The 27,583-nt window shown below is 39.6% G+C and overlaps 2 protein-coding genes across 5 annotated transcripts; one reads left to right on the top strand and one right to left on the bottom strand.

Annotated features, from left to right (window-relative positions):
* Positions 1–10,839: 10,839 nt before the first annotated feature.
* LOC112198660 (protein FAR1-RELATED SEQUENCE 5-like) lies at positions 10,840–12,778 on the bottom strand. Its single transcript, XM_024339794.1, has 2 exons — positions 12,054–12,778; positions 10,840–11,974 (listed from the first exon to the last, which is right to left on the bottom strand). The coding sequence occupies exons 1-2, from the start codon at positions 12,776–12,778 to the stop codon at positions 10,840–10,842; spliced, it is 1,860 nt and encodes a 619-aa protein (XP_024195562.1).
* Positions 12,779–13,969: 1,191 nt separating this feature from the next.
* Positions 13,970–18,162, top strand: LOC112200144 (magnesium transporter MRS2-I). 4 transcript variants are annotated; one of them, XM_040519162.1, is made up of 11 exons: positions 13,977–14,626; positions 14,730–14,759; positions 14,989–15,142; positions 15,271–15,392; positions 16,019–16,093; positions 16,587–16,814; positions 16,910–16,939; positions 17,284–17,328; positions 17,432–17,461; positions 17,581–17,700; positions 17,783–18,162. In XM_040519162.1, exons 1-11 carry the CDS (start codon positions 14,354–14,356, stop codon positions 17,867–17,869), a joined length of 1,194 nt encoding a protein of 397 aa, XP_040375096.1. In that variant the 5' UTR covers positions 13,977–14,353; the 3' UTR covers positions 17,870–18,162. The 4 variants fall into 4 exon arrangements, with proteins under 4 accessions (XP_040375097.1, XP_040375096.1, XP_024196925.1 ...); XM_024341156.2 differs by having other exon boundaries at positions 13,990–14,626; positions 16,895–16,939; XM_040519163.1 differs by lacking the exon at positions 17,432–17,461 and having other exon boundaries at positions 13,970–14,626.
* The last annotated feature ends 9,421 nt before the right edge of the window (positions 18,163–27,583 follow it).

A 27,583-nucleotide genomic window follows, 5' to 3' on the forward strand; every position in this document is an offset into this window, starting at 1 on the left:
GAAATCACTCGGACCAAGCCGAAGGTCTACACAAAGAAGGCACCCAAAAGGGTGAAACCGAGCAGCTCCAGTAACTCTGATGGAGGTGCTTGAAAGAGTTCTCGAATGGTGGCCCCTAAACCAAGCAGCTCCACAACGATCTCCGATGGAGGCCCTCGAAAGAGTACTCGAATCGCGGCCTCTAAAGCATCGGCTTCGGCGACGGTCTCTAAGGTCTCGAATCAAAATTCTCCAATTTTGGAGTCGACAAAGAAAGCTTCTGTTAACGGCATCGAAGTGGTGGTTGAGGTACCTAAACTGAAACCTACTTCCGATGAATCTGTAATTGAGGCACCAAAACCTACTTCGGATGAACCGGTGGTTGAGGCGGAGAAACCTCATTCCAATGATATGCGGTCGCGAAAAGAGAAGGCACCAGAGGATTTAGAGTTGTCTGCCTCACCTGCCGAAGCCAAAGAGGTGAAGGATCGAAAGAAGTTCATCATGAAGAAGAAAGCCTCCGGTCGTTCCATGAGCTTTTTGAACTACCTGTAAGTATTCAAATTTCCATCTAATTGGTAATTTTGGACTAAATGACTCAAGTTATGTGACATTGTTAGATTGAGTGCAGGAACATTCAACACAAACAAATCAATCCCCCAAAACTAAACCATGATGTGAGTATTGGATGAAATTACATGCTCGTTTTGCAATTACATGTAATACTAACTGGGATTCCTACTAATTTAACCAATTGCTTATGTTTTAGTTTCGAGTTGAGATATCTCAAACATGGAAAGAGCTTCCAGCTGAAGAGAAGGAGCAGTATGTAGTGACTGATCGATGTGGTCAGTCATCAGTTTCTGAGGAAGAGTTGCTTGAGTTGGTTCGGATTGATACCTGTTGCTCTCCAGACCGCTTTAGGTCTTTGGTTGCAGATTTTAGCGATGAGAAAAAGGCAACCTGTTCAACAATTGGATTTGATGTGTTGTTGAAGATGTCAGGAAGGAAAATTCACCACTCTATGTTGCATGTCCTTGTGGACTCCGTAGACCCCAATGCATGTACTATAACTATGCATGGAAAGGAGATTGAAATGGATGCAAGTGAGTTTGAAAATGTGATGGGGTTGAAGAATGCTAGGTTCGAGGTTGACTTTAAAGGTTCCATTAATGATCACCCTGAGTTGATGGCGATAATAAACTCCTTGTGTGGGAAGGATAAGAAGATTAGTTTAAGGGACGTGCAGAACTACCTGAAGGATACAGAAGAAGTTGACAACAAGTTCAAGCGCCTGTTTGTGCTGTTCACAATGAGCACCATCCTTAGCCCATCTGCCTCACTGACGATACCAAAGAAGTGGCTGCTGGTCCTGAAGGACACTCGCCTGATTAGCTCTTTAAACTGGGCTGATTACTCATTCAAATGTTTGATGGAGGCCATCGTCAGTTTCAAAAAAGACTCTCAGTCCTATTGTAGCGGTTGTATCCTGTTTCTGCAATTGTTCTATTTTGATTATGTTTCACATGGGAAGACCATTGTGGACAAGTCCTTGTACCCAGTTGAAGCTTGGGGGGACCATGAAACGGGCAAACTGCTCAAATGGGTGAATAAGCAAGGTGGTTTGCTGGATGAAAATGTTCTTGTGGCAAAGGTTGGTGACCGTGTTGGTAGTGGAGATCAGGCCAAAGCATATAGGGTGATTAAGAAAGAAATGTCTGACTTGGCTGCTAAAGTGAATGGGTTGAAAAATAATATGTGCAATCTGAGAGATGATATGATGGGAAAGATAGACAAAGTCTTGAGTATGCTGAACACTCTGACTGCACAAAATGTGAATGTCAATCAGAACCTTCAAACTGATGGCTTAGCAGAAAAAGTAAGCCCTAAGAAAGTTTCAAAAAAGAAAGCTGGAGAGCAACAGGAGGTATGAAGTTGTGAAGTTGTGGGTAGTAGTGAATGGAGAATGAAACAAAGTGCTGTGTTTCTTGTTAGTTGATCAATAATAAAGGAATGCATTTAGTGCATTCCTTTATAGTTGTTGTGTTTCTTTGTGGTTGATCAATAAAGGAATGCATTCACTGCATTTCTTTATAGTTGTTGTGGTGTTTCCGTTTGTGCAGTGCATTTATTGCACCTTGTAATAAGAGATGAGTGGGTTTTAATAAAGTTACTTTTCAATGTTTCCCTTATCTATTCACTGTTAATGAATGCATCTATTTTCCCATTATGTTTACTAACACGCAACTACTTTCTATCTCACGTAGGTGTTACAGGTACATGGGGAAGACTTGCAACCAAAAAAGAAGACCTCCTTGATTTGCCTATCTGACTCAATATCTGTAGTCAGCCCACTGAAAAGTATGAAGAAAGTTGATGCCAACCCCACGACCAAAAGTAACATAGAGAAGATTGGTAACTTCAAAGTCAAGGGAGATCGGGAGGAGGCTGACAAAGGAGTGCTCAGGTTTGTTTATGATGTGTCAACTGAAGAGAAGGAGACCATTGTGGATAGTGAAAATTTCTTCACTAGTCGAAAAGCAGTTTGGTCACTTAAACCTAACGGATGGGTTGAAGATGATATTATCAATTTGTTTAGTGACTATCTACTTCTAGGACGCTTCCCAAGCAATAGATGTTGTTACTTCACAACATACTTTTGTCAGAAGATGAAAAGTTACAATGATAGAGGCATGTGTGGAGATTCAGCTAGGGCAATTTCAAAGGGTTTGGGTGTAAAGAGATTTGAGAATGGCATACCTGAGTGCGAGAAGGTAAAGGAAAGGTTTTTCTTTGTGTTTAGCAATAATTGTTGGTTTTTCTCTCGATCACACATCATTCTCACATTCATATTTTCAATAGATTTTCATACCAATGCATGACATCAATCATTGGTACCTCCTTATTGTGCGTCTTGATAATTTGACAGGAGAAGTGTGGGATGGCTTACAATGTAACAGGAGACGAATGAATCTGTGCAAAGCCGCTGTAAATGATGTTTGACTTGATACATATTTACGCAAGCGTACGTATCATTGTCTAGATAGGGAAATATTATGCCCAAAGATTATCGTATCACGGGGATTAGTGGCTAACCCACAATCCCTGGGTAATTGGAAATAAAGACACTTAGCAAACAATGAAAAGAAAAATAAAATAAATAAAAATGTTAATCTAAAGCACCAAGCTTTAGTAATGCTCGGCTTTGATTTTCACCAAAGCCTAATCAAAACTAAGAGCCTAGTGATGAATATTTACAATGAGTTGGAGTTCAATATTTTGAGAGTTGATTTTAGATTAACAAAATGTAATGAAATGTAAAGCAATTAATAAAAATGAAAATAAATTAATAAAAGTGTAACCAAATAAATGGGAATGTCGGGTGTTAGGGAGGTTCCTTCACCCAAATTCTATGTGTCGGAAGCTAATATAATGTAGATGCAAATCCCTACTTTGGCGGTAGTCGTATCCAAGGCGGTTCAAGGCTCAAGGACCGAAATTCTCTTTCATTGTATTCCTACTCCGGTTCAAGGGCCGTAGGAACTCACTTGACATGAATTAGAGCTGGTTCAAGGGTCACTAATTCACATCAAGAGGCGTAGAGATCAAGGAATTAGACTACTAAGCGAAATGCCCGCGCAATCATGCAACGGGTGTAAATCCCCATACTTATAACCCCTCGAATACGAAATTGAAGGTTTCTAGCTTAGGAATTAGAGAGGGTCAAGCCTCTAACTCCATCCTAGACATGCTCAAAATACACATCTTAGAGTTGACTAGGCTCCTAGACATGCATTTTAACCCAACAAAAATAGATATAAGCACCCATCATATGAAAATTGTATCATTACTTTAAATTAGACATCTTTTACACAAAATTTGGGTTAGGGACACAACCCTAACCACCAACAAGGAAATTACTCACAACCCATAATTATAGACATCAAAGATACAAAATTCAAATAGTAAAGAGTATAGAAGTGTAGGAGAAAACAAGTATAGTCATAAATAGCTAAAAAGCTAGCATGACTAGCCTTGAATTACAACTCCCACAAAATACCCAAATATTGAATCTTGTAGAGGAGAAGTCTCCTTGATGGATCCTTGAACCTTTGTATGAGTAATCCTTCAAATCTCAAAATAAACTAAAGAAAAGATAGAAAAAATGGTGAAGAAAGATGGGGAAGAGAGCAGCCCAAAAGGGCTGCCTCTGTTTTTGGTGTGGTGTGGCTACTCTTAGTGTTCGTAGCTGGAGAATTAGGTCGTGGTATATATATGTCGAAGAGAGAAGAGAGTATAATTGATAATGGGTGGCAGCCAAAGCAAGAAAAGTGGATAGCTGTCCACGTGTCAAGGCTGCAATGGTTGTTTTTGAAGAAGGAAAACTGTTCACGTGCTATATGTGTGAACAAAGAGGAAGAGAGTGAAAGCAAATTATGGCTGCACAATTTTTTTGATTAATTATGTTAATTAATCACTTGATTAATTAAGCAATTAATCACTTAATTAATTAAGATGCATTACTTTTGCCAACTTTACAATTCTTTCCATTTCTTCTCACTCTTCTCCATGCATTTCCGCACGTAGTATTGGAGGTAATTGGATCCCGCTCCTTTGATGGCATTTACTACAGTTGACCCGCGTCGGCTATTTTGTCCTTCTATCGGAAACTCCAAGTTTCCACAATTTTTTCTTGATTTCCGCAATTCCGCTTATTTCCTACACAATAAATAAAATTGGATTAATTACATTATAATTAGCTCAAGGATTAGCGTATTTCTAGTGTTTTAGATACAATTACAAGCATATAAATGCGTGTAATCAATGTTCTTGCATTTGAATCTTTTTGTGTTGAAAACCCTGTAAGCTTGTACTTATCATTATTTTTTCCTAATTGTGCAGTTGCAAACATTAGACATTATCTACCACCATGTGGAGTTCAAAGTCAAGAATGTTGTGAAGAAGTTTGCTGACTTCCATGTATTCGAGGCGGCTCAATGCCCTAAACAAGAGGGCGGTTCTAACTGTGGGGTGTATGTGATCAAACACATGCATTGTTATGGATCTGAGTGGTGGCATCAGGTATGTTTGTCATTTCTGCATGAGGTATGAATCTGAATGACATGTTGGTAATAGCTTAGCTTAACATTACTTATTCAAATAACACTGCAGTTTAACTTAGAAGAGGTACGCATGGACTTAACCATTGAATTGGTAAGGAACAAATTCAATGAGTGCTAGAAATGGATCGAGGAAGCCATCAAAACTCGGCCACCACCAATATGTTCTTCACCTAAGATGGCACAAAGGGAAACTAAAGCAGCACCAAAGAAAGGGACTGTGAAGAACCCAATCGTCCAACCACCTCGCACTAGAGTTCAATCCAAGAGGGGTGTGGCATCAAATGTCCGTCGTAGCAGGTGAGGGAAGGTTGCAGGACTTTGTGATTTTGGAATGTAGTTTACTTGCAGGTTTTTGTGGTTTTGTGGAAGACTTGCAGGTTTTTGGGATGTAGTTCAGTTCACTTGTAGGCTAAGAATGTAACACCCTACTGTACTTGCAATTCGATAGGCAATGTAGTTTACTTGCAGGTTTTTGTGGTTTTGTGGAAGACTTGCAGGTTTTTGGGATCTAGTTTAGTTCACTTGTAGGCTAAGAATGTAACACCCTACTGTACTTGCAATTCGATAGGCAATGTAGTTTACTTGCAGGTTTTTGTGGTTTTGTGGAAGACCTACTTGCAATGTAGTTTACTTGTGCAACATTGAAGTCATTTACTTATTTTCTAATTTACCATTAAGCTCACAAGTAGACCAACAGATTCCTTGTACAAACAGACCTACATGTTTTCTACACATGAATCCTTGGCCCAGTAGACCTACATATGAGGAAAACTTTTTCAAACAGACCTACATGTTTTCTGAACGTGTTTACCTTTCCAGCAATATCATTGTTCCCCAATGAGTACATCTCCTTTCTCAAGCCAGTAGATCTTCTGGCAAACTGATTTCTTCAAAAAGGTCTACACAATTAGGGAGACACAGATACTTGGACAAGTAGAACCACCTATGAAACTCAAAACAATTGTAATTTTCAATCTAGGTTACTCATTCTCAATCTAGAATTCGATAGGCAAGTAGACCTACATGTAAAAGAAGGGAACCACATCATAAGGAAAGCATGTTTACGTATAAAGCGATGTGGTGTTTGCCAAGAGGGTAGACCAATCTTCGATGGTTCGTAGCCTGTGGCCCACCGTAGTCCACGTGTCAACAAGATGGGGCTAGTTTGATCAACATACAAGTAGACCTGGTTCACCTCTTCATCAGGATACCTATTGATGACCAAGTAGTGGAGATACATAAACCAGTAGACTTTTCTGGCAAACTGATTTCTTCAAACAGACCTACATGTTTTCTGAACGTGTTTACCTCTCCAGCAATATCATTGTACCCAAATGAGTAGACCTCCTTTCTCAAGCCAGTAGACTCTTCTGGAAAACTGATTTCTTCAAAAAGGTCTACACAATTAGGGAGACACAGATGCTCGGACAAGTACTTGAACTACATATGAAACTCAAAACAACGTAATTTTTTTGCTTACTCATTTGCACTCCACAACACCAGTAGACAAGTAGACACCATTGAGGAGCCCAATAAAAGGGAACTACATCATAAGGAAAACATGTTTACGTGTAAAGCGATGTGGTGTTTGCCAAGAGGGTAGACCAATCTTCGATGGTTCGTAGCCTGTGGACCATCGTAGTCCACGTGTCAACAAAGATGGGGCTAGTTTGATCAACATACAAGTAGACCTGGTTGACCTCTTCATCAGGATACCTATTGATGACCAAGTAGTGGAGATACATAAACCAGTAGACTTTTCTGGTAAACTGATTTCTTCAAACAGACCTACATGTTTTCTGAACGTGTTTACCTCTCCAGCAATATCATTGTACCCAAATGAGTAGACATCCTTTCTCAAGCCAGTAGACTCTTCTGGCAAACAGATTTCTTCAAAAAGGTCTACACAATTAGGGAGACACAGATGCTCAGACAAGTACTTGAACTACATATGAAACTCAAAACAACGTAATTTTTTTGCTTACTCATTCTCAATCTAGTTACTCATTTTCAATCTAGAATTCGATAGGCAAGTAGTAGAGATACATAAACCAATAGACTTTTCTGGCAAACTGATTGCTTAAACGAAATGCCAAAATGATGGAAGTTCAGCTTAAACGAAATGCCAAAATGATGGAAGTTCAGCTTCTAACATTAAAATGATTATGCAAACAATCTAAGGAGACTACAGTCACATCCATAGAACACTTGCTTGGTGAAAATCATCAATAGCTGGAGAGAATTCAGAGTCACTAGGCCACCACCAATAACCTGAGGGAGGTGAATTGGCATTCCCATCTTGTTCCTCTTCCTAGTGGCATAAGATACAACTGCATCTCTTTTTGTTGTCTGGACCGACGTTGTACAGGTGTGCGCATGTGCCGCATGGTCTTTTAGTGACATCGGCGATATGGATGCAAAATTCTTCTTCAACAGCAGAACATGTGTGCGCATGTATTGGCTTTGAGTCGTCTTCCTTCTCATATTCATCAGAGATATGCTTATACTTTTCATCCAATGTAGGGACCATAAGGCTACCTGCAATATCGAGACTAGGCTTCTTCTGATCCCAGTTCACAATGGGGGGTGTTTATTCCAGTGAAGACATCTTGCACACCACAGTGAAAGGACCAATAATACCTGTCAAAACAACCATGAAATTTTTAACAGTTACATTTATCGATTAGGTTAAGCAATCATCAAAGCAATAACCACATCTCGAAGTTGAGCATTTAATCGAACAGGTGGTGTGCATCTTCATTTGACCCTCCAAATCTTAGCTAGAGAGACACAAAATGAAAGCAGTCAACAAAATAGAGAAATAATAGTAGCTTACTTTGACCTTAAACTAAAATGAACGCTTTCTAGCATTCCTCCAGACTTCCTAAACAACAGTTTTTGATGTTTCTCGGCATTCCCATCGAGCCACTGATCAGAGAGAGTTAGAGTTAGCTGAAACCTTTGCCATGGAAGAGAACAGAGAGAGTGGAGTGCGAAGAGAACAGAGCAGGAGGGTGGAAATCAATTTATATTGTGTGAAGAGAACAGAGCAGAAGGGTGGAGTGTGATTTATATTGGTGTTTCGATGGGATTTAAGGTTTTTTTCCGCCTTGGTTTCAAATTTCGATGGCAAAATTTTAAAATTTTGCTTTGCTGCCTTGAACAGGATGGGTTGCGTTTTGTATTATTTGAACGTCATTTTGGATATTTATGGGTTTGACTAGGGTCTTTGTGGTTTGCGGGTTTGACTAAGGTCTGACTAGGGTCTTTGTGGATATTTATGGTTTTGGGCAATTTAGGATTTTCCCTCAAGTGTCAACCCTAAACCATAAAAATGCATTTGTGTTTGATGATCCTAAACCCTAAACCCTACCCTATAATGGACTATGTAATTGGTCAACATAATCCTAAACCATATTCCTAAACCATAATGGACTATAAAATTGATCAACATAATGAATCTTATGATGATCCAAAAACCCTAAATCTCTATGGGTAAACCCTTTACTGGTAGGAGGTTACTTCTGCTTGATGATCCAAAAACCCTAAATCTCTATGGGCAAACCCTTTACAAGTAGGAGGTTACTTGTACTTGATGATCCAAAAACCCTTAATCTCTATGGGCAAACCTTTTACAGGTAGGAGGTTACTTATGCTTGGTGATCCAAAAACCCTAAATCTCTATGGGCAAACCCTTTACAGGTAGGAGGTTAGTTGTGCTTGATGATCCAAAAACCCTAAATCTCTAGGGGCAAACCCTTTATAAGTAGGAGGTTACTTGTGCTTCGTGATCCAAAAACCCTGAATCTCTATGGGTAAACCCTTTACAGGTATGAGGTTACTTATGCTTGATGATCCAAAAACCCTAAATCTCTATGGGCAAACCCTTTTCAAGTAGGAGGTTGCTTGTGCTTGATGATTCAAAAACCCTAAATCTCTATGGGCAAACCCTTTACAGGTAGGAGGTTACTTGTGCTTGATGATCCAAAAACCCTAAATCTCTATGGCCAAACCCTTTACAAGTAGGAGGTTACTTGTGCTTGATGATCCTAAAACCATCAGGAACAAAATAATGAATCGTTAGACGTGACTTCTAGAGGCAAACCCATTACAAGTAGAAGGATACTTGTGCTTCATGATCCTAAACCATAATCCTAAACTATAAGAGACATATAGATCAACGTTAATGAAGATTCATTGTGACACCTAGAGGCCTTTACAAGTAGGACTACTATATTGGAATTATAAATCAATGCAAGTTAGCTATTACATCATCTCTTACATAATGTCATATGATGTAGGGATGATATATATTGATTTCCTTATTACAATAGGATAACTCCACCTATAAAGCCTCATTGAAATATGTTTACTTATTTTTCAATTTACTATTAAGCTTACAAGTAGACCTAATTCTGATGTTTACCTTTTTTCTAAGATCACTATCAGTCTCCAAGTAGACCACCGTAAGTAATTAGTAGGTAGATTCATTACTTTTGGACGACATCACTCTACATGTCAATGGGGGATTGGGTACGTTTGTTGCCCCACAGGATGTACACAAAATATCAAATTATTTACCTATTTTTCAATACAGTTACGATAAACAAGTAGACCTAACTCTGATGTTTACCTTTTTTTAAAGATCACTATCAGTCTCCAAGTAGACCATCGAAAGTAATTAGTAGGTAGGGTCATTACCTTTGGCCGACATCACTCTACATGTCAATGGGGGATTGAGTACGTTTGTTGCTCCATAGGAAGTACACAAAATATCAAATTATTTACCTATTTTTCAATACAGTTACGATGAACAAGTAGACCTAACTCTGATGTTTAACTTTTTTTTAAGATCACTATCAATCTCCAAGTAGACCACTGACAGTAATTAGTAGATAGGGTCATTACCTTTGGCCGACATCACTCTACATGTCAATGGGGGATTGGGTACGTTTGTTGCCCCACAGGATGTACACAAAAGATTAAATTATTTACCTTTTTTTCAATACAGTTACGATAAACAAGTAGACCACTGAGTTTAAGTGCGTATATGTATTTGCTCCAAAAACAGATAGGTAACCTGGTTTACATCTATTTTCATAATTGTATTGATTAACAAGTAGACCAAGTGATAGCAACTAGTAGCTGGGAAACTGTTCCTTTTTTTTTTTAAATGGCTACACGATTTGTGAGACATGAATACTTTGACTAGTAGACCATACAATAACATATAAGATTGGCACTACTACAAAATCAATGCAAATGTCAGGTGAACTTGACCTGCAACTAGCATTAAGATTGGCACAAGATCATTATCACAACCTCTACTCACTACTTCAAAATGAGGTCTCCTTTTTGCATGTACGATATGTGTGCCCAGCACCTTTGCATCTACTACTATGAATGGATCTTTTCGCAGGTGTTGAATTCCAAGGAGTGTTGCTTCCTTTGCTGCCTGTCTTTTCAGCTTCTTTGCCGCCTATCTTCTCAGCTTCTTTCTCCTTCCTATCTTTACATGTCTGAGAATTGTGGCCAGGACCTTTGTAATAACTACAAGTAATCGGTCGTTTGGATGGCTCATACTTTTTGTAGCTTTTGGCTTCTCTGCCTTTGGTCTTAGCGGTGATAGGATCTCTTAAAACACAACCTTTACTCTTCGGTGTAGCTATACTTTGAACCTGTTCACAGTCTCTCAACAACCCTTCCATTATTGTTGTCAGTCTATTTATCTCTCTCTTCAACATGTTGTACCCTTAGAAGCATAAAAACACATTCGGTTGCAATCAACACTCATAACACCATACCTACTAACTTCCAGGGCTTCTTTGGAAATATCTTGTTCCGGATATTTGATTGAACACACATCTCTGGCAGACTTCGACCATCTCTTCACAATTAGTGACTTTGGAATCTCATTGATGTGTTTGTGTTTCATCACTGTGAACATGTGACGACATGAGACTCCCCTATACTGAAACATGTTACAAGAACATACCATGATCGGGTCTGTTGCACTTTTAGTGTTTTTCCCATGGTAGTAAACTACCTTGTGCTCAAAATCAGGCCGCTTGTAAGCTGACATTGTGTAAACACGGTGCCCATCTTCAAAGTACTCTGGTCCCTGTCGTAGTGTGGCTTGGCTCTCCTTCCTGATCTCCTTCCTAACCCACTTAAACACATCGTATGTGTATATAGAAGCTGTATGATTCTCCAAGTCTTTTAGGTGAGTTTCGAGAACAGGGGTTGAGTTCATAGTGTTAAAGTCATCCCTTACTTGATTGTTTCTCAATCTCATGAGTGCTCGGTCCATCCTCGGAATGACTTTGACTAGTTTCATGCCGCTCCCAATAGTGTCTTTGATGAACCTATTCATGCCCTCACACCTCTGCGTGCTTCTCATGCCAGCCATAAAATGGTTCCTGAAAAATGCTTGAGCCCACTTGTCTTGTTTCTCATACATCATGTTGATCCAGAAACTGTTGTGGAGATCGAATTTCTCCACCATGTCGTGCCACATTACTTCAAACTGCTCCATAGTTTGGAATTTTCTCATGCACCTGTTAAAAGCTTTCAACTTTTCGTCGCACTTCAAATTAGTGTTGGCATTTCTGGAAAGGTGCCAAGCACAAAGACGGTGCTTTGCTTGTGGCATCACGTCTTCAATTGCACTACGCATGGCCTCATCTCCATTTGTGAGTATAGCTATTGGCATCTTCCCATTCATTGCATCCAAAAACAAACGCAACAGCCAAGTGTATGTCTCCACCGTTTCATCGACAAGAAGAGCAGCACCAAACAAAATACTTCCCCGATGATTGTTTGACCCAACAAACAAAACCAATGGCTTTTTGTAAACATTGGTTTTGTATGTGCTATCAAAGATCAGCACATCCCCGTAACACATAAAATCAACAAAATGCATGCCCATCTTGTCAAAACATGTTTGCTAACCTGTCTTCTATATCTACATTGAACCTGCAGTAGAAGTATAGGTCTTGTGCTACCAGAGCGTTCATGTAGGCAAGTGCGCCTTCGGAGTCACTCTCAAAGGAAGTGGTGTGCTGTTGTTGGTCAAGCTTGTTGTATAGGTCTTTCTCAATAAATCCCACTGTCTTATATTCCCCCGCCTGCTCCACCATGTACTCATACGCATGGCAAGGTCTGATTGACACTTTAGACATTGTATTTGCACGGGCCAAGTCTGATTTGCAGACATTTCGATGCGAACGAATGAAGGCAGTTTGGTTTCCAGTTGCTAACTCGTGAGAATGCTCTGGAACAAAGGCTTTCACCACATAAGCTCCTACAAGCTCGTTGTAATTGACCCTGAACTTAGCCTTGCAATTTAACCTTGTAATTTTCCGAGGAGTACGACCCCTTCTGTCCAGTACGAACCACTTTTTAGCTCGAGTCCCTTGCTTGTTGCAAAGCCATTGTCTCCTCCGGATCGTACCTTCAGCCTCTCCTTTGGTATCCTTCCTAAATCCAAAGCCAAGTGCCAAGGAATATGCAGAATAGAACCTCTCCGCGTCCTCTACTGTCTTAAACGTCATAGCCTTCATGTCTTCAACCTTCAATCTTCTGTGGTATGGGACATTGTTGAACACTTCATCATTAGTTCGTGTTTCATCAGCTCGAGTCCCTTCCTTGATGAAACCCTTTGTTGTGTTGTCCATCGATGCTTTAGTCTCAGATAAATGAGGATAAATGAGGGAAGACAGATAAGTCGAGCCAGAGAGAGATGGGGAAGAGAGAGAACAGAGAAAGATGGGGAAGAGATAGAATAGAGAGAGATGGGCGAAACGGTCACCTTGGTTTCAAATTTCAAATGCTCCAAATGGTCAGATGACCGGATCTTCAGGTAACCAGTTACACCTGCAGGGCCTACTATCCAAGCGTACCAGTAATAGTTTGCCACGTAGATCACACATGGGTGCATTAACGCACCGAAGTCTTTCCCTTTTCATGATGATATTTCTAGTCCATCAAAAAATGGAGAAATAAGAAAAGCTTCTGAACCATTTCTCCCATGCCTCACTGCCTCTTGTTCCTTGGTCTGTAACAAACCGTGGATTATATACTAATTCGAAAACAAGACACCCATAAAAGGACACTATTATTGGTTTGGTCAGTTAAATTACACTTGCACCAGATAAGAACTAAAAGGATATAATCAATCAATTTAGATTCTTTAAAAATAAAGAAAGCTGGGTTTGGGTGGTCTTAATTGTCCTTATTCTCGCAACACACTAATCAGAAAAGGAACTAATGAACAACGACAAGATTAGATAGACCAACTCAGATTTTATATGCTCTTAACAACGGCTTGACGTTGATGTTCATAAAAAAAAGTGGAATATATTCCTTTTCTACCGTATAACTCCATCTCTTAAAACCACATTTTCTGTTAAAGTTTGATAGGAATATGGTTCCCAACTTCAACAGTGAGCACCAAACATGGTGGCTATAGTTTAGCACCCAAAAGTTGGTACTCAAGGTATATTCTGTTCAGGTTTGAAATATTTTTCAGTTTTTTCAATTCAAGCACAAAAAACGACAAATGTAGTTTCTGTACTGTCAATGGACCGCACATAAATTTTTATTATTTTTCAGTTTTTGTCATTGTAGACTCCTCAAATCAAAATAAGAGCCGCACTTCTGATGCAAAACAATATTAGTAAAGACAGCACAACAATATCGGCAAAATTACAGGCAACAAACAACCTAAACTTACTTTTAAATAATGAAATGACCGGGTAAACTTTACGAGTCAAAAACTCGATGTAAAATAATTTCAATCACGATTAACAGAGAGAAGTACAAGCGTCAACGTCGTGGGACGCTGTGACGTCACGACGTTGACAGGTCGCGTCAGGTGATTTCTTTCCAAAATCAAAGTCCCAGAAAACACCGATCCGCATTTATATATTTTGTGGTCCACCCGGACTCCTTGTGATTTCCCACCTTTTTCTTGCGTGTCAAGTCCCCATTCCCTAGCAACCTCCTCTCCCCATTCACATGAACCCTACGCAACCCCACCACCCAAAATCCCAAATCCTCCAATCCCCAATTTTAACCCAATTCTAATCCCATTGGATTGTGAATTGCTTACCGTCCAATCCAAGCTCCCAGATGATTCAAATACACAGATATTGAAATTGGTTTAGGTCTGTGCTCAGAGAGAGGTATTTGATCAGAGGGAGATGTGATTCAATTCTAGGGCTTTCGTGGCGGTTCGGGAATGGTCAGAGATGACTCGAGGAGGAGGAGGAGGAGGAGACGGGGAAGCCGTTGCGGCGGTGGCGGTGGTGGACCCTCAGGCGGTGGTGGCGGTGAAGAAGAAGTCGTCTCGGAGCTGGGTTTTGCTGGACGCGACGGGACAAGCGACGGTGTTGGATGTGGACAAGTATGCGATCATGCACAGAGTCCACATTCACGCTCGGGATCTCCGCATTGTCGACCCTCTGCTCTCTTACCCTTCCGCCATTCTCGGACGTGACAGGGCTATTGTTCTCAATCTGGAGGTATAGCCTTTCGATTATCGATTTGTTATTGTTTTTGGATTTCGGGATTTCTATAGTGGATTTTGAATGTTTGGTTTATGTTTTGGGTTTGTTTGATTTACAGCATATTAAAGCGATAATTACTGCTGAAGAGGTTAGTACTTTTTTTCTGAATTAAGCCCCTTTTTAATATGTTTCTGTTGAATTTGTGTAGTTAATCTACTACATAAACATGGGTTTAATTATCATATTCCCATGAAGCCGAATTTGTATATTCTATACGGTTTGTGTTCTGGAGAGAACAAAGTATGTGGGGTGCTTTCGGTTTCGAGTGATTGGGGCTCCTTTGCAGATGATGATTGTTAGTTTTGTTGTGGATATAGGTGCTGCTTCGGGATCCGTTGGATGAAAATGTTATTCCTGTTGTTGAAGAGCTTCAAAGACGGTTGCCTCCTGTTAATTCCAATCGTGAAAATCAAACAGATGGAAGAGAGTTCCCTGCTGGGCACAATGATGTTGACGCTGGTGAAGAAGATGGTATGATATCATAACTTTAAAGTTTAGCACTTGAGGAGCGGTATCTGTCTTTAGTGCCCGTAGTTATATGCATATCTTTTAGCACCTGTCACTTCTATCATCAGTCTGAATTCTAAATTTCAATGTAGAGTCTCCATTTGAATTCCGGGCCTTGGAGGTAGCCTTGGAAGCAATTTGTAGTTTTCTTGCTGCACGTACAACAGAACTGGAGACTGCTGCTTATCCGGCTCTAGATGAGCTTACCTCTAAGGTAGGGAATAACTTGTTTCTCTGTTTCTTTTCTACTCTGTGCGTGTCTGAATCCCTTAGGGGCTAACTGGGGAGAAAAAAAAAATGGCAAACAAACAAAAGAGTGCAAGGAACAAAATTATAGTACTTCCTGCACTTGTTTGGTTACTTCAGGAAAATAACTAATTATAGCTCATAGATTTAGGCATGTCAGTTGTCAGATAGGGTATATCAGTAAGTTTCTGCTGCAAACACAAGATGGCTAGTTCAAGGGACTATTGTCTGCAGTTTTGTGTAAATTGTGTTAAAAAATAATGATCCAAACATCATTTTTTGTTGAATTTTGGTATCCCTCTGGCTTTTCATTGTTGTGGTTGCCCTGTACTTCAGAGAATTTTTTGCTAGCATACTTGCCTGCATAGTTTTGTAAACTTACTATAGTAGTGAGAGAATGTTTATCTCACATGATCTTCTATAAAGAAAAAGTAGTTTCTCAGTTTTCTTTCTTCTTTTTGTTTTGAGTTGACAAAATTATTTACTTATTTGTTCATTTTGATTATCTATTTTTGCAGTTCTTATTTGTTCTATGAAATTTACTTCTTCTGCATGATTCTTTTAGACATTCTTGCAATCCATTTGAATATGCAGATTAGTAGTCGCAATTTGGATAGGGTTCGTAAATTGAAAAGTGCAATGACAAGGTTGACTGCACGGGTCCAAAAGGTATACAATCTTCCTCTGGTCTGTGAATGATTGTTTGGTAGTTCATCTCTAATCTGTGTGTGACTGAATTTAAATGCAACAGTTAGCTTCAAATATTAGCTTTTCCAAAATCCCATTTTTCAGCTTCTGTGGGGACATTAAAGATATTTCAAGAGAATAGCTAATGGAGTTTTTGAAATACGCTGATAAACACTTTTGCTTCAAAAAGCCCCCTAGGGGCACCCCAGGATTTGTGCTTCATGACCACTGAAGCTTGCAGTCTAAGTCAGTTGCCTTAGAAATGCAGGCTCCTGTTTCCACTTATATTTGTAAGCCACACTCTTTTTGGTGGTGTATCTTATATTAGATTTGCGGGTAATGATATCAAAATGAATTTTTGGTGTGGAGTAGGGACCAACTTTCTTGATTAGATTACGAATAAAGACAACCTACCAGTGCCCTCTTTACTTCTGCAAATCAAGGCAAGAGGTAATCCTGTAGTATTTATTTGCAGGTGAGGGATGAGCTCGAGCAGCTGCTGGATGATGATGATGATATGGCCGACCTTTACTTGTCAAGAAAGTTGGTGGGTGCATGTTCACCAGTTAGTGCCTCTGGTCCTCCCAATTGGTATCCTGCCTCCCCTACCATAGGCTCAAAAATATCACGGGCAAGTAGAGCAAGTATGATAACTGTTCGTGGAGATGAGAATGACGTTGAGGAACTTGAAATGTTACTGGAGGTATAATGACGTTGGCATACTTTTCATTTGTAGGATTTTAGTGAATCTATATACTAAATTGGTTACTAATACCTGTGCAGGCTTACTTTATGCAGATTGATGGCACCTTGAACAAGTTAGCTACGGTAAGCTTATCATTTTGTCGGCTTACAAGGAGAATTGAACCTAGAATCTGTCCTTCTTCCCCTCCTACCCAACCACATGGCTAAGGAAGGTCCTTGGGCTGGCAGATGTAAAGATCACCTAGTGGCCTGAGGATTAGGATGAAAGTAAGAAGAAATGGGAATTGTTTGGGGATGTTTTCATTGCTCTGGTACTGGACCGGGGTTATTGACATTAAGTTTAATGAACTGGAAACAGAAAGTGGAAACACTAAACCCTATATAATCTTACTTTATAAGGTAGGTACTTTTCATAATCCTTACAAACATTCTAGACAACCTTAACCTTTTAATCTGAAATTTTGCAGCTGCGTGAATATATTGATGATACGGAGGATTACATAAATATTCAGGTACTTGATTTATGAACTTTAATTTGTTGCTTTGGCCAGTACCATAAAACTTTATGGCAATATATTAATGTTTCTGATCTTAATTGTGCCTTCCATTTTTCAGCTTGATAACCATAGGAATCAGTTAATTCAGGTGCTTACTGCACTGCACTGGTTTCGTTTCTTCATACTTCTTGCTTCCTGTTTGCTTGCTAAATCTGGAGTAGTTGTTTATGACATTAAGTTTTAATCTCTTGACTATTCATGGTGCAGCTTGAGCTTTTTCTTAGTTCTGGAACTGTTAGCTTATCCGTATATTCTTTGGTGGCTGGAATTTTTGGCATGAATATCCCATATACGTGGAACGATGGTCATGGATACATGTTTAAATGGGTACGCACATTATTTCCTCCGGTAATCTTGGCTAGTATAACTGTGATCTGTGGCTGAGAATTGAATTATTTTGTATTGACAGGTTTGCATTGTCACCGGAATAGTATGTTTCTTTGTTTTCATAGTAATTGTAGCATATGCTCGCCACAAAGGGTTGGTTGGATCGTGAACTTCATAAATAAAATTTTTGCTGATAGCAAGGAGTCCAAGATTTATTGTTTAGATCTTGTCGTGTGGATGAACATAAAATTAGGTGTCGAGGCTTTCAGGTAATGAAGGAATTATAATCTCTTCCAGAGTTATGGTAATACTGCCCATAATTGCTTCTGTGGTTAACAAGGCCCAGTCTGACTAAGGATGTGGCAAATTTTTATGATTGTTGACAACCTTATTAACAAGATTCGCTGGACAACACTGGCTGTAAAACAATTCTTCTGTTATTAATTTCTTGATTTTAGTCCATAGTTCTTGTTCCGGTTACACAAGTATTTTCTCTAACAAGTATATTACTTTGAATCAGCAACAATGTCATATTGATCGAGTTACTAATGCGTAGCAAGTAATTATCTGAAGGATATACATGCCAAAAAGTAAAAACCGAGCAATTTATTTCTTTGGGACTATAACATTTCAACATTCCCTTCCGAAAAATCTTAATATGATAATTTCCACAAGAGAGTGTTGTATAATTTTTCATTGGTTTTGCATGCTTCAAAAGTGCGAACCAAAACCAGAATGTCATATTACTCGATATTTTTTCAAATTCAAAAATTAAAACTTGGTGATTGACTTCTACCGCCAAAAGGTTAAGCAAAAACATCCATCATCTTAAATTTGTAATTCCCCGGTTTCGTTCATAGTATTGATACTCAAGTGGTGACACATGTTTTTTAGGGGAAAGTCGTGTTTTTCCTTGAAATATGAAAATGGCCAATGTCATATCCAACCCTTATAAATAACTCAATTATTTTGTTTTGAGAAACAAAATTTTATATTTTTAATTCATTTGAGAAAGCTAAAGACTAGAGTAACACATATGCCTAGATCAAGCAAGCTTCGAGCTCTTAATACATAAGTCTTTATAGACATTGAATTTCCATTAAAAGAAAACATAACAACTAAAAAAAAAAAAAATTGTACTTGGTCAACCTCCAGCCTTCAAAAGGGGAAGAACCGCCGCGGTTGCAAATTGCAATCATACTTGGTTGGAAAACTGCTTAATGCTAGGGTGGTTCACAGTGTTGTCACTATTTGAACATTGGAGGCTCCGGTGTCTCCTGCAGTGTCACTCAGAGGAGTGAGGAGAAAACGGGACAGTTTGGATGACTTGTCGCCTAAGAAACCTAGGCTGAGTTTAGCAGTTGGCAAGACCAACTTGGATGCTGTGTCAATGGGGCTTGCCTTGGTGATTACTAAACAAGAGGCTAAAAAAAAAAAAAAAGGGTACCTTGCAGGTGCATCCTAAGAACAAGAAAACAATTGAGGTTAAGGCAAAGAAGACCTAGCTCCCCCATGAAGTGTAGTTCCAAAGCTTCAAAGAAAAAGAAAAGCTTGTTAATGGTTTATCCGAGTTTACTCACCCTTATGATGCTGAGAGCTCTAACCCTAAGGAAAAAGGAGATTGTAGTTACTTAGGTTAGTTCTTTTTTAGTCTATGCTATCGAGAGCTCTTTTATGAGCTTTTGTAGATGTGTTTGTCTCCATCATACTATAATTGTGTGCCCACCGCATGGGGGCAAGTGGACTAGATTGCCTACAAGGTAAAGTGTCTTTTGTTTTTGTGTAGACTACTTGATACTCATCTTGTTTTCTTGGAGTAATCGTCTTTGTATTATTTTAACCCATGTTTAGATGATATTTAATTCTATGAATCCTTCAGTTAAAAAATAAATAAATTGTGAAGCTTAATTTGCCACATGTTTACTATTTGAATATGTAGCAAAATTAGTGGAAAGATATGCGCTCATGCACCTAAGATATATTGACAGGACCCGCCCCGGATTTCACCCTGAAATCCGAGGTGGCCATGCGGGGTCCACCTTAGAGATAACTCTATCGAGAATTGGCCGAGTCAACCCTAAAGTGGACTACCCAAAACATTCACCCATAATAGAACAGAGCCAAACGAAGAAGTGCGGAAGCTATTAGTCAACTATGCCTCGAACCATGTACGCCCGACCTCAACTAATAACGCCTGCAAACTGGGCATTAGAAACCGAAAGGCTCAGGGGAAAGTAGACAAAAAACGTTAGCGTGAGTGAACAAAAATAAACAATTTAAAAGAAAAAGGATTTCATACTTTCCCACATTTATTCTCTTAAAAATCAGATGCATGAAACAATAAGAAAACACATTTAGCTTTAAATCCAAGAATTTCAAAACGATAAACCGACTAGCCTCGCTAGTCACAACATTCGAAAAACATATCGTAAAACTGAAATCTCATTTCTCAAGAAGATAAGACCAGCCCTGCTGACTACAGTGAAAATCGGACTAGCCTCGCTAGTCAAGCAACGATAAGATATGGGGAAGAAGTATCACCATAAGAAAGAAGGGAGCCTCCCAGGCTCGGGTCAAAGTGTCCCATACTCTGAAGCATCTCATGCTCTGCTCAACTCACCCGTAAACATATAGTAAGTGGGCATGAGTACTAATAAGGCTCGACTACACCCACGTGAGGAGGATAACTAAATGACGACCCAGGTATGGTGGGTAAAAACCATCTAAATCCAGTTAATCTATAAGGCTTCCCCATAAGTCCCGCAAATTAAAAAAACACGGGTACGATTCCCAATCGTACCCAGAAATTCTCGTAAAAAGTCACATAAATCAACAGCGTGTCCCACACGCTAAAAGAATAATTAGATCAATCGTTTCCTCGACAAAAATTCCATTTTCGAAAATCCTTCAAAATTCTTAGATCAACGAATAAAAATACAATATTTAAATCCGGAAACAATTCATTCCCGAAATCACTTTATAATATTTCATAAATCTGAGAACCCAATCAATTCCGAAATCACTTCATAATCCAAAAACCAAAATCACTACGGATAGCAAATCATCATATGCTCAAAATATAAAAGACGATAATTAAATAAAGCATTACTTTAGAGAAATAAATGCATGCATCAATATTCAAAATCAAACGTCCACTCACTGTACTGGTTGGCGACCACGCAAACGAGTTCCTTCATCAAGCGGTAGCTCGATATATCATCCTGTACACAAGTACACTTCCATAAACAACAATTCCAATAAATAATTACGAACCTAAACGAAACCCGAAAATTCCTATCTCCATTACTTCTCGGATTTAACCCAAATCACACCTATAACACCAATTCTTTGATTTACATATTCCACAATGAAAACGAGGGAAATCCGACGGCCGAATTTCCCACAATTCAATCGTAAAATTACGAACTTTGGAAAATCACAAACAATTTCAAACTCCTCCAAAATTCACCAAACTTCACATACAAAGCTCTACAACATTTATAGGATTTAATGGGCTAAAAACTAGAATTAAAACACTGCCCTACACGCTGCAGTAGCCGCCACCGCCACCAGCTCCGATGGCCACCAAACTTTTTTAGCAGCACCTACTCAATAGACCCAACAACTTTCTCAACTGAGACAAAGTCAGAAAATGAGTAGAAGTACCTCAATAATTAAGGAGAAGGTTGAACCCGATTCGTGAATAGTGACCCAGAATTTCAAACCTTTGATTCTTCCTTCTCGCGTCAAATTGTTGTAAACGGTTCGGGGAGCATCATCTACGTCCCAAGGCGCTTCCAAAGGACTAAAGTTTGTCGTCTGTGGTGGCCGGAATAGGGAGAAACCGGCATTGACCTAAATCTGCTACAATAACCGTCCTCTTCTTCTCATTGCTGCACCTTCCACAGTTCAAATTAAGCTACCAAAACAACCCATAAATGAAGAGAAGGAAGAGAGCTTTCCAACGACATCTTATACGTCAAAATCCGTCGCCGGATGAAGGAGTTGTGGCCGGAAGATGGTGAAGAGGTCGGAGAGGAAGAGAGAATCGGGGAGAGAGGAGAGAGAGCTCGGTAAGTTTCCATTTTCGGAAATTTACTACAGTAACTCGGCTATTTATAGACAAATTACCATAAACAGTAACTTTACCTTTTCGCTTATAACTTTCTCATACGAACTCCGATTTTTACGTACCATATATGCACGTGCTCTACAACTTTCATGAAGAACATTTTCTCAAATTTTGACCTATTATTTATATCAGACCTAACACGTGATGAGAGAAATAAACTGATTCCTTTTCTGTAATCAAAAAAGTTGGTTGACAAGAGTTTGAACGGATTGTCAGAATCCACAAAAAACATGCACTATTGCTATAGATTTAATTACTATACTTATTAGTTACAATTTGCGTAACACGTATCACCATTAAATACACAGACGTTTCGCGTGAGAAAATTGCTTATATATGCTCACCAACAACACAGAAAATAATGAGAAACAAAAGAGCAAAAGGAGGAAATTAGTGTACTTGTAAAAAACCCCATTTTGAGCTCCAAGAAAGTTGGAGCACAGCGAAAACCGTAGAAACACAACTTCTTAATGCCCCGTCTGGCAGCGGGTCCATGAGACGTTGTCGTCGGATCGGTGAACTGGTTCTGTGAGTCCACTGGCGAGGGATAGAGGTTTTAGGGCCGGAGGAGAAGGCTGGGAACGCCTGGGTTTCATCCAGAGAGGGTACGACAAGATGAGGGGATCCTCCTTGATCGTTTCAGATATGCATGACAGGGGTTTCAAGCAAGCACGAAGCAGCGGGGGCATCTGATGCTCGACGACAGCGGGTTGGGTTGCGGTTTCCCCTGTTTTGTGGCTGAGAAAGACTGATGGATGTCGTGATCGATTCTGTATTGGATCGGGTTTCGGGGTGGAATCCAGATCCAAGGCGATCCAGCCGGCGAAGTTAGTTGGTGGTTATGATTCGGTGAGGTGACTTGATCCGCTGGAAGCGGCAGGGCTGTTCCGATAACACATACGGGCTAACTCCAACCTGCCCAAGCTTGCTTGGTTTCTGGGCTTTTGGGCCTGCTCTAGGTTGCTGGGCCTAATCTGGTGGGCTGATTTTTTTAATTTCATTTAAAGAATAAGTTTTATAATTTTTATTTATGTTATTTTGTTATTTTAATTCGACGTGGCTTTATGCCGGTAATAAGTCCCTACCCTATTGTGGTAGGGTGACGTGGGTTTTGTCCCAGACTGCACACATTGTGTGCCTTGTCTGCCCTAGGAAGGTTGTGAGTTCCTTACTTTGCCAAATTGTCGTAACCTTCTAGTGGCAGGATGAAACTAAGTGTCACCACCTTTGTAAAGTGGTGATGTTTATGGAGAAGTTACATAGCAAATCAAATAATTTCATTGCATGGCACATTAATATAACACATTTACATTTTCGTTTCTTTTTGTTGTTCCTACAAATGGTTGTTTTGTTTTATTGCCTCCTAGAAGCTCCTATCTACTTATGAAATTGACTCATTAGAGACAAGGATAGTTGTGATTCTCAAAGTTTCACACTCAAACTTTGAGTCTTTGACGATTTAGTCATCGTAGAGTGCTCCGCGAAAACTGGAGACAGAAACTAGGGTTTGGGAAACACATGGGATTTTTCAACGCTGGTCCGGCGGCGCCCCCTGGTTGACCATGGCTTCTGGCCTCATCAACGAATGGCGGGTGTTGCCGGAATGGTTCGTGGAGTCTCGTGGCTTCAGGTTTTGCTTTTTCTTCATTGGTCTGGGCTCTGTATGATGCGTCTCTCCTCTTAGGCGGCAGCGCAGGCATGGTTGATGGGCGATTGGTAATCGGCGACGTTGCAAACATGGAGTAGGTGGCCAGAAACCAGATCGTGGCGGCGGCATGCCATGGATTGTATGGGGCTGGTTACTGATCTACATTGTGTCGATAGTCAGAGCCTTCGATGGTGGAGCTTTCAATGGTGGTTTCAGGCTCTCAAGCCGGTGGAAGCAAACAGGCGGTAGGGTACGGTAAATTTCTTACTGGTTTTTGGTTTGGGTCTGTGGTTTTGGTCTGGATCCCACTGAAAACAGGCAGAGGGTTTAGTGTGGATTGTTGAGTGGGTTGCAGTTCTTCAGCGAGGCGAGCTCGAAGGGATTGATTTATGGTGGTGGTTTGCCGGCGGAATACCTGGAGAAAGAGAAGAGGAATGCAGCGGCTGGTTTGTGCTTTTGTTTAAGGTAGTTTTTTTGGTTAGGTTTTCCTGGTCGTTAGTATGTCCCTACTCATTTGAGCTAGGGTTGGGTCAAGTTGAGGTGCCATGGATGTGGTGTCTTTCCTGTATACGAATTGGTTTATTGTTGGTTTTATCTTATGGTCAATGTGCTGACGAGCGATCCTTGCACGTGGTCTGGTACCTTTGAGACAAGGTGTGGAAGAGGGCGTTGGTTTTTTTGGCGGTTGTTTATGAGGTAGTATCGATATTCTCTGGATTCTTCGTAACCCGAGAGGTTGGGCGATATAAGTGGTTAGGGGTTGGGCCCTTTCGGCTCATGGAGGTCATTCATGACGGACCCGTAATTGGTTTAGGTTTCAGAGAGGAGAGTGGGGAATTCTTGTCCACCACCGGTCTATCCCATTTTATGTAATCTGGTTTATTTTAATAAAAATTTATTTCTCTAAAAAAAAAAAAAACTTTTTAGACTTTGACATGCAATATCCACATCAATATATAACACACCGCACACAAAATACAGACGAAACAAGAACCAAAATCCCTCTCCCCCATTCTTTTTCTTCATCACTGACAACAAATCAACAAGCCCATGTTGGGTTTTTGGGTTTCTTGATTGTGATTGGTGTCATGCACCATGTGCTTACGTGAGTGAAAGCAGAGTGCTCTGTTCCTCAGTGGGTTTTGGACTTTCGGACGAAGATAATGATGACGACTAGCAGCAACCAAGTTGTGAAAGTTAAAGAGAGAGAAGCTCGAGGCGTGCATCGGACAATCCAATCTCGGCGACTCTGCCTAGAGACTTAAGCTTCTTCATCATTGATGAAAACCAATAGCCAACGAGCAGATCTCCAATAATATGGAATGAGAGTTTTCGAGAACTTTTGAGATCTTGGATATGGTTTGCCCTTGTTCTTGTACAAATTCAGATGAAGATCCCAAATTATTGTAATTGTATGCTGGATAATTGAGTTTAAATGAAGTATCATCTACCACAAACAAGTGGACCTTGTTCTTTACATCTATCCAACTGAAACCTGGTTCTTTCTTTACATTCTTCCTTTTCATCATTTGTCGAGCATCGTTCACAGCATCCCACTGGTTGGCAGCAATATTCATATTGGATATGAGAAAATAAGCCGATGAGTCAGATGGCTCGATAGCCAAGAGCTGTTCTGCTACCCAGAATAGATCAGATTATAGAATGATACATAATAACCCATGAGACCAAAAAAATCAAAGTATGATATATCAGAATCTTAACTAATCACCTACAAGGCTACAAGAAACAAATTTTTTTTAAGAAGATGAAATAACTTTGCTATTAACAAAGCCACATTTGGCTTCTAGATTATCAGAAACTTTGGCTTGTTAGCCACTGTGCAGTTCGATGGTGAAGGAGGAAGAGGATGCTTGTTGTCGGGTCGTGTTTGTAGAGGTTTGCTGCTTTTTTCTATTAAATTATTAATAAAATATAAGAGTTTTATTATTATTAAATCTCCTTTTTCTTTTCTGATAATAAAGTTAATCGGTTAACCATTATTATGAGTTATTACACATAGCAGCCTCTTATTGAATGATGGTATCACCACCTAGGGGATAGTGGTGAGCAAATTTGAATCCAGTTTTAAATTTTCTTTTTGAGTTGTTCATTGAAGATTCCATTCTAGTTGCATCATGAAGCTATAGGAATTTGTACAACTAGGAATGAACTAATTTTGTGGGCTATAGACTTGAGGGCTACAGCATGAAAGGGGTATTAACTGCAGATTTTAGCAAGACTTGCCATGCTTCCTCCTCCTCACAAGAGATCACAGATTTAGCAAAAACAATAGATATTAGGTAAGTTGCTTTATTTTACCTTGTTCAATATGCCGCCATAGGTTTATTGAAATTTCATTGGCTTAACATTAATCTTACAAAAAGAGTATCCTGGTGAAAATGCAGGAATGTTTTGTGTTTTGAACAGCAATAAGAAAGAAAGTGCCCGGACCCTTTAAATGACGACAAATTCTCATTTTTACTGTGCTCTGATCGAGCACTTCGACTCTTGTCTCCTTGCCAGTCTAGGAATTCCTTATTGAAAATTCACAAGACGTACTGTAAGTTGTCGTACTTACATATGGACATCTGTATTCTCTATACTCTATACGTGTATATACTGTATGCTCTCAGTGGTATTGAATACTTGACTGAAGTTAACTGCTTTGGTTTGATGCTTGAACTGATTTTCATTTTCACAAATTGTCAACACTGAGAATATTGAATGGCGAACTTGTAAACTGAAACATGGAGTTGATTTGTGAAAGGAATGCATGTCGTAACAAATTAATGGGTAGGAATTAACTATACCTTACGGAGAATTTGATCTCTTAAAAACTAGCTAGTTAGTAATCTCGGTGCTGCCAAGAAATCAAGAACGTGTGGGGCTCTCAAGAAATGCAAAAGCCCCTGTTTTGGAGCAATTGCCAGAGACTGCTTTAGAGACTGATTATGTTTGATTCAAATGTTTTTGTTCACGTAACTGTGTGTTCAAAGTAACTGGTTAGATCGAATTACTCTGTGTTAACAGACTTCTACTCTTGTTATGAATGGGTTGCTTTGCACTACTAACAAAAATGATTGTACACACTGATGCACTACTAACTAAAATGATTATACACACTGATTGGAAGCAATAGGTATAATCTTGAATAACTACCGATATCTGTGTGGGAAGCCTAATAGCCACCCTACACTCACAAATTTAATTTATGTTTCATTTGAGGGGGTGGCCATTGGTCTCTCCCACTGATAGAAAAATGAGTGTGGATTATGATAACGGGGCCCATCTCTTCTCAACTCTCCGCAGTCCGTCAAATCAATATAATATATATATATATATATATATATATATATATATATATATATATATTTGTAGATATGAGCTCCGGAAAAAATTTAAGAAATTAAGACGAGATTAATTTTATTTCTCCTTGAAAAATTTTCCGGAAAACTTTACTGCAATGAATCTTCAATTTATTGACTCGAGTGTAAAGTACGTATCACGATGAATTCGAAGTAATTTTCGTGGAATTTTTCGGACGCTAGAACTATTTATTTTGAATTTCTGAAAGTCTGGAAATTAGGGAAATGTAGTTTAATTAAAGGAAATTTAAGTGATTAAATCTGGAGCGTTGATCTCTACCACTGCTTCATCCTGACCGTCCACTGACCTATAAGTTTGCTGAGATTAGATCAAATAATGGTCTAGATCACTCCAGAAATATCAGTGCTGGCGACCCGTTTCTCGGACCAGCGACCTCTTAGGAGACCGGATGGTATCTCCTCCGTCCGGCCACTTCTCTGTGGCGCACCACCTGCTTTAGGACCACCTCGACGTGGCAACAAAATTGTGACCTGGGTTTCCACCGACGGGCTCCGACGAAGTCAATTTGAAGTCGAGAAGTTTCTTTGGTTCTGAAGGTTTTCTTGTGTTTTCCGGCGACTACGGTCGTTGATGATGACATGCAAGGTAAGGAAATTAGTCCTCTCGTTGAGCTCTACGTTCTGGTCTAAAATTTTTTCGAATTCGATTACATTTGGGAGACTTGGTATTTCGGTATCCTCAGCCACTGTCGAAATCATTGTACACGATGGTGGTTT

This window comes from Rosa chinensis, chromosome 4, assembly GCF_002994745.2.
Source record: "Rosa chinensis cultivar Old Blush chromosome 4, RchiOBHm-V2, whole genome shotgun sequence".
NCBI classification, from domain to species: Eukaryota; Viridiplantae; Streptophyta; class Magnoliopsida; order Rosales; family Rosaceae; genus Rosa; species Rosa chinensis.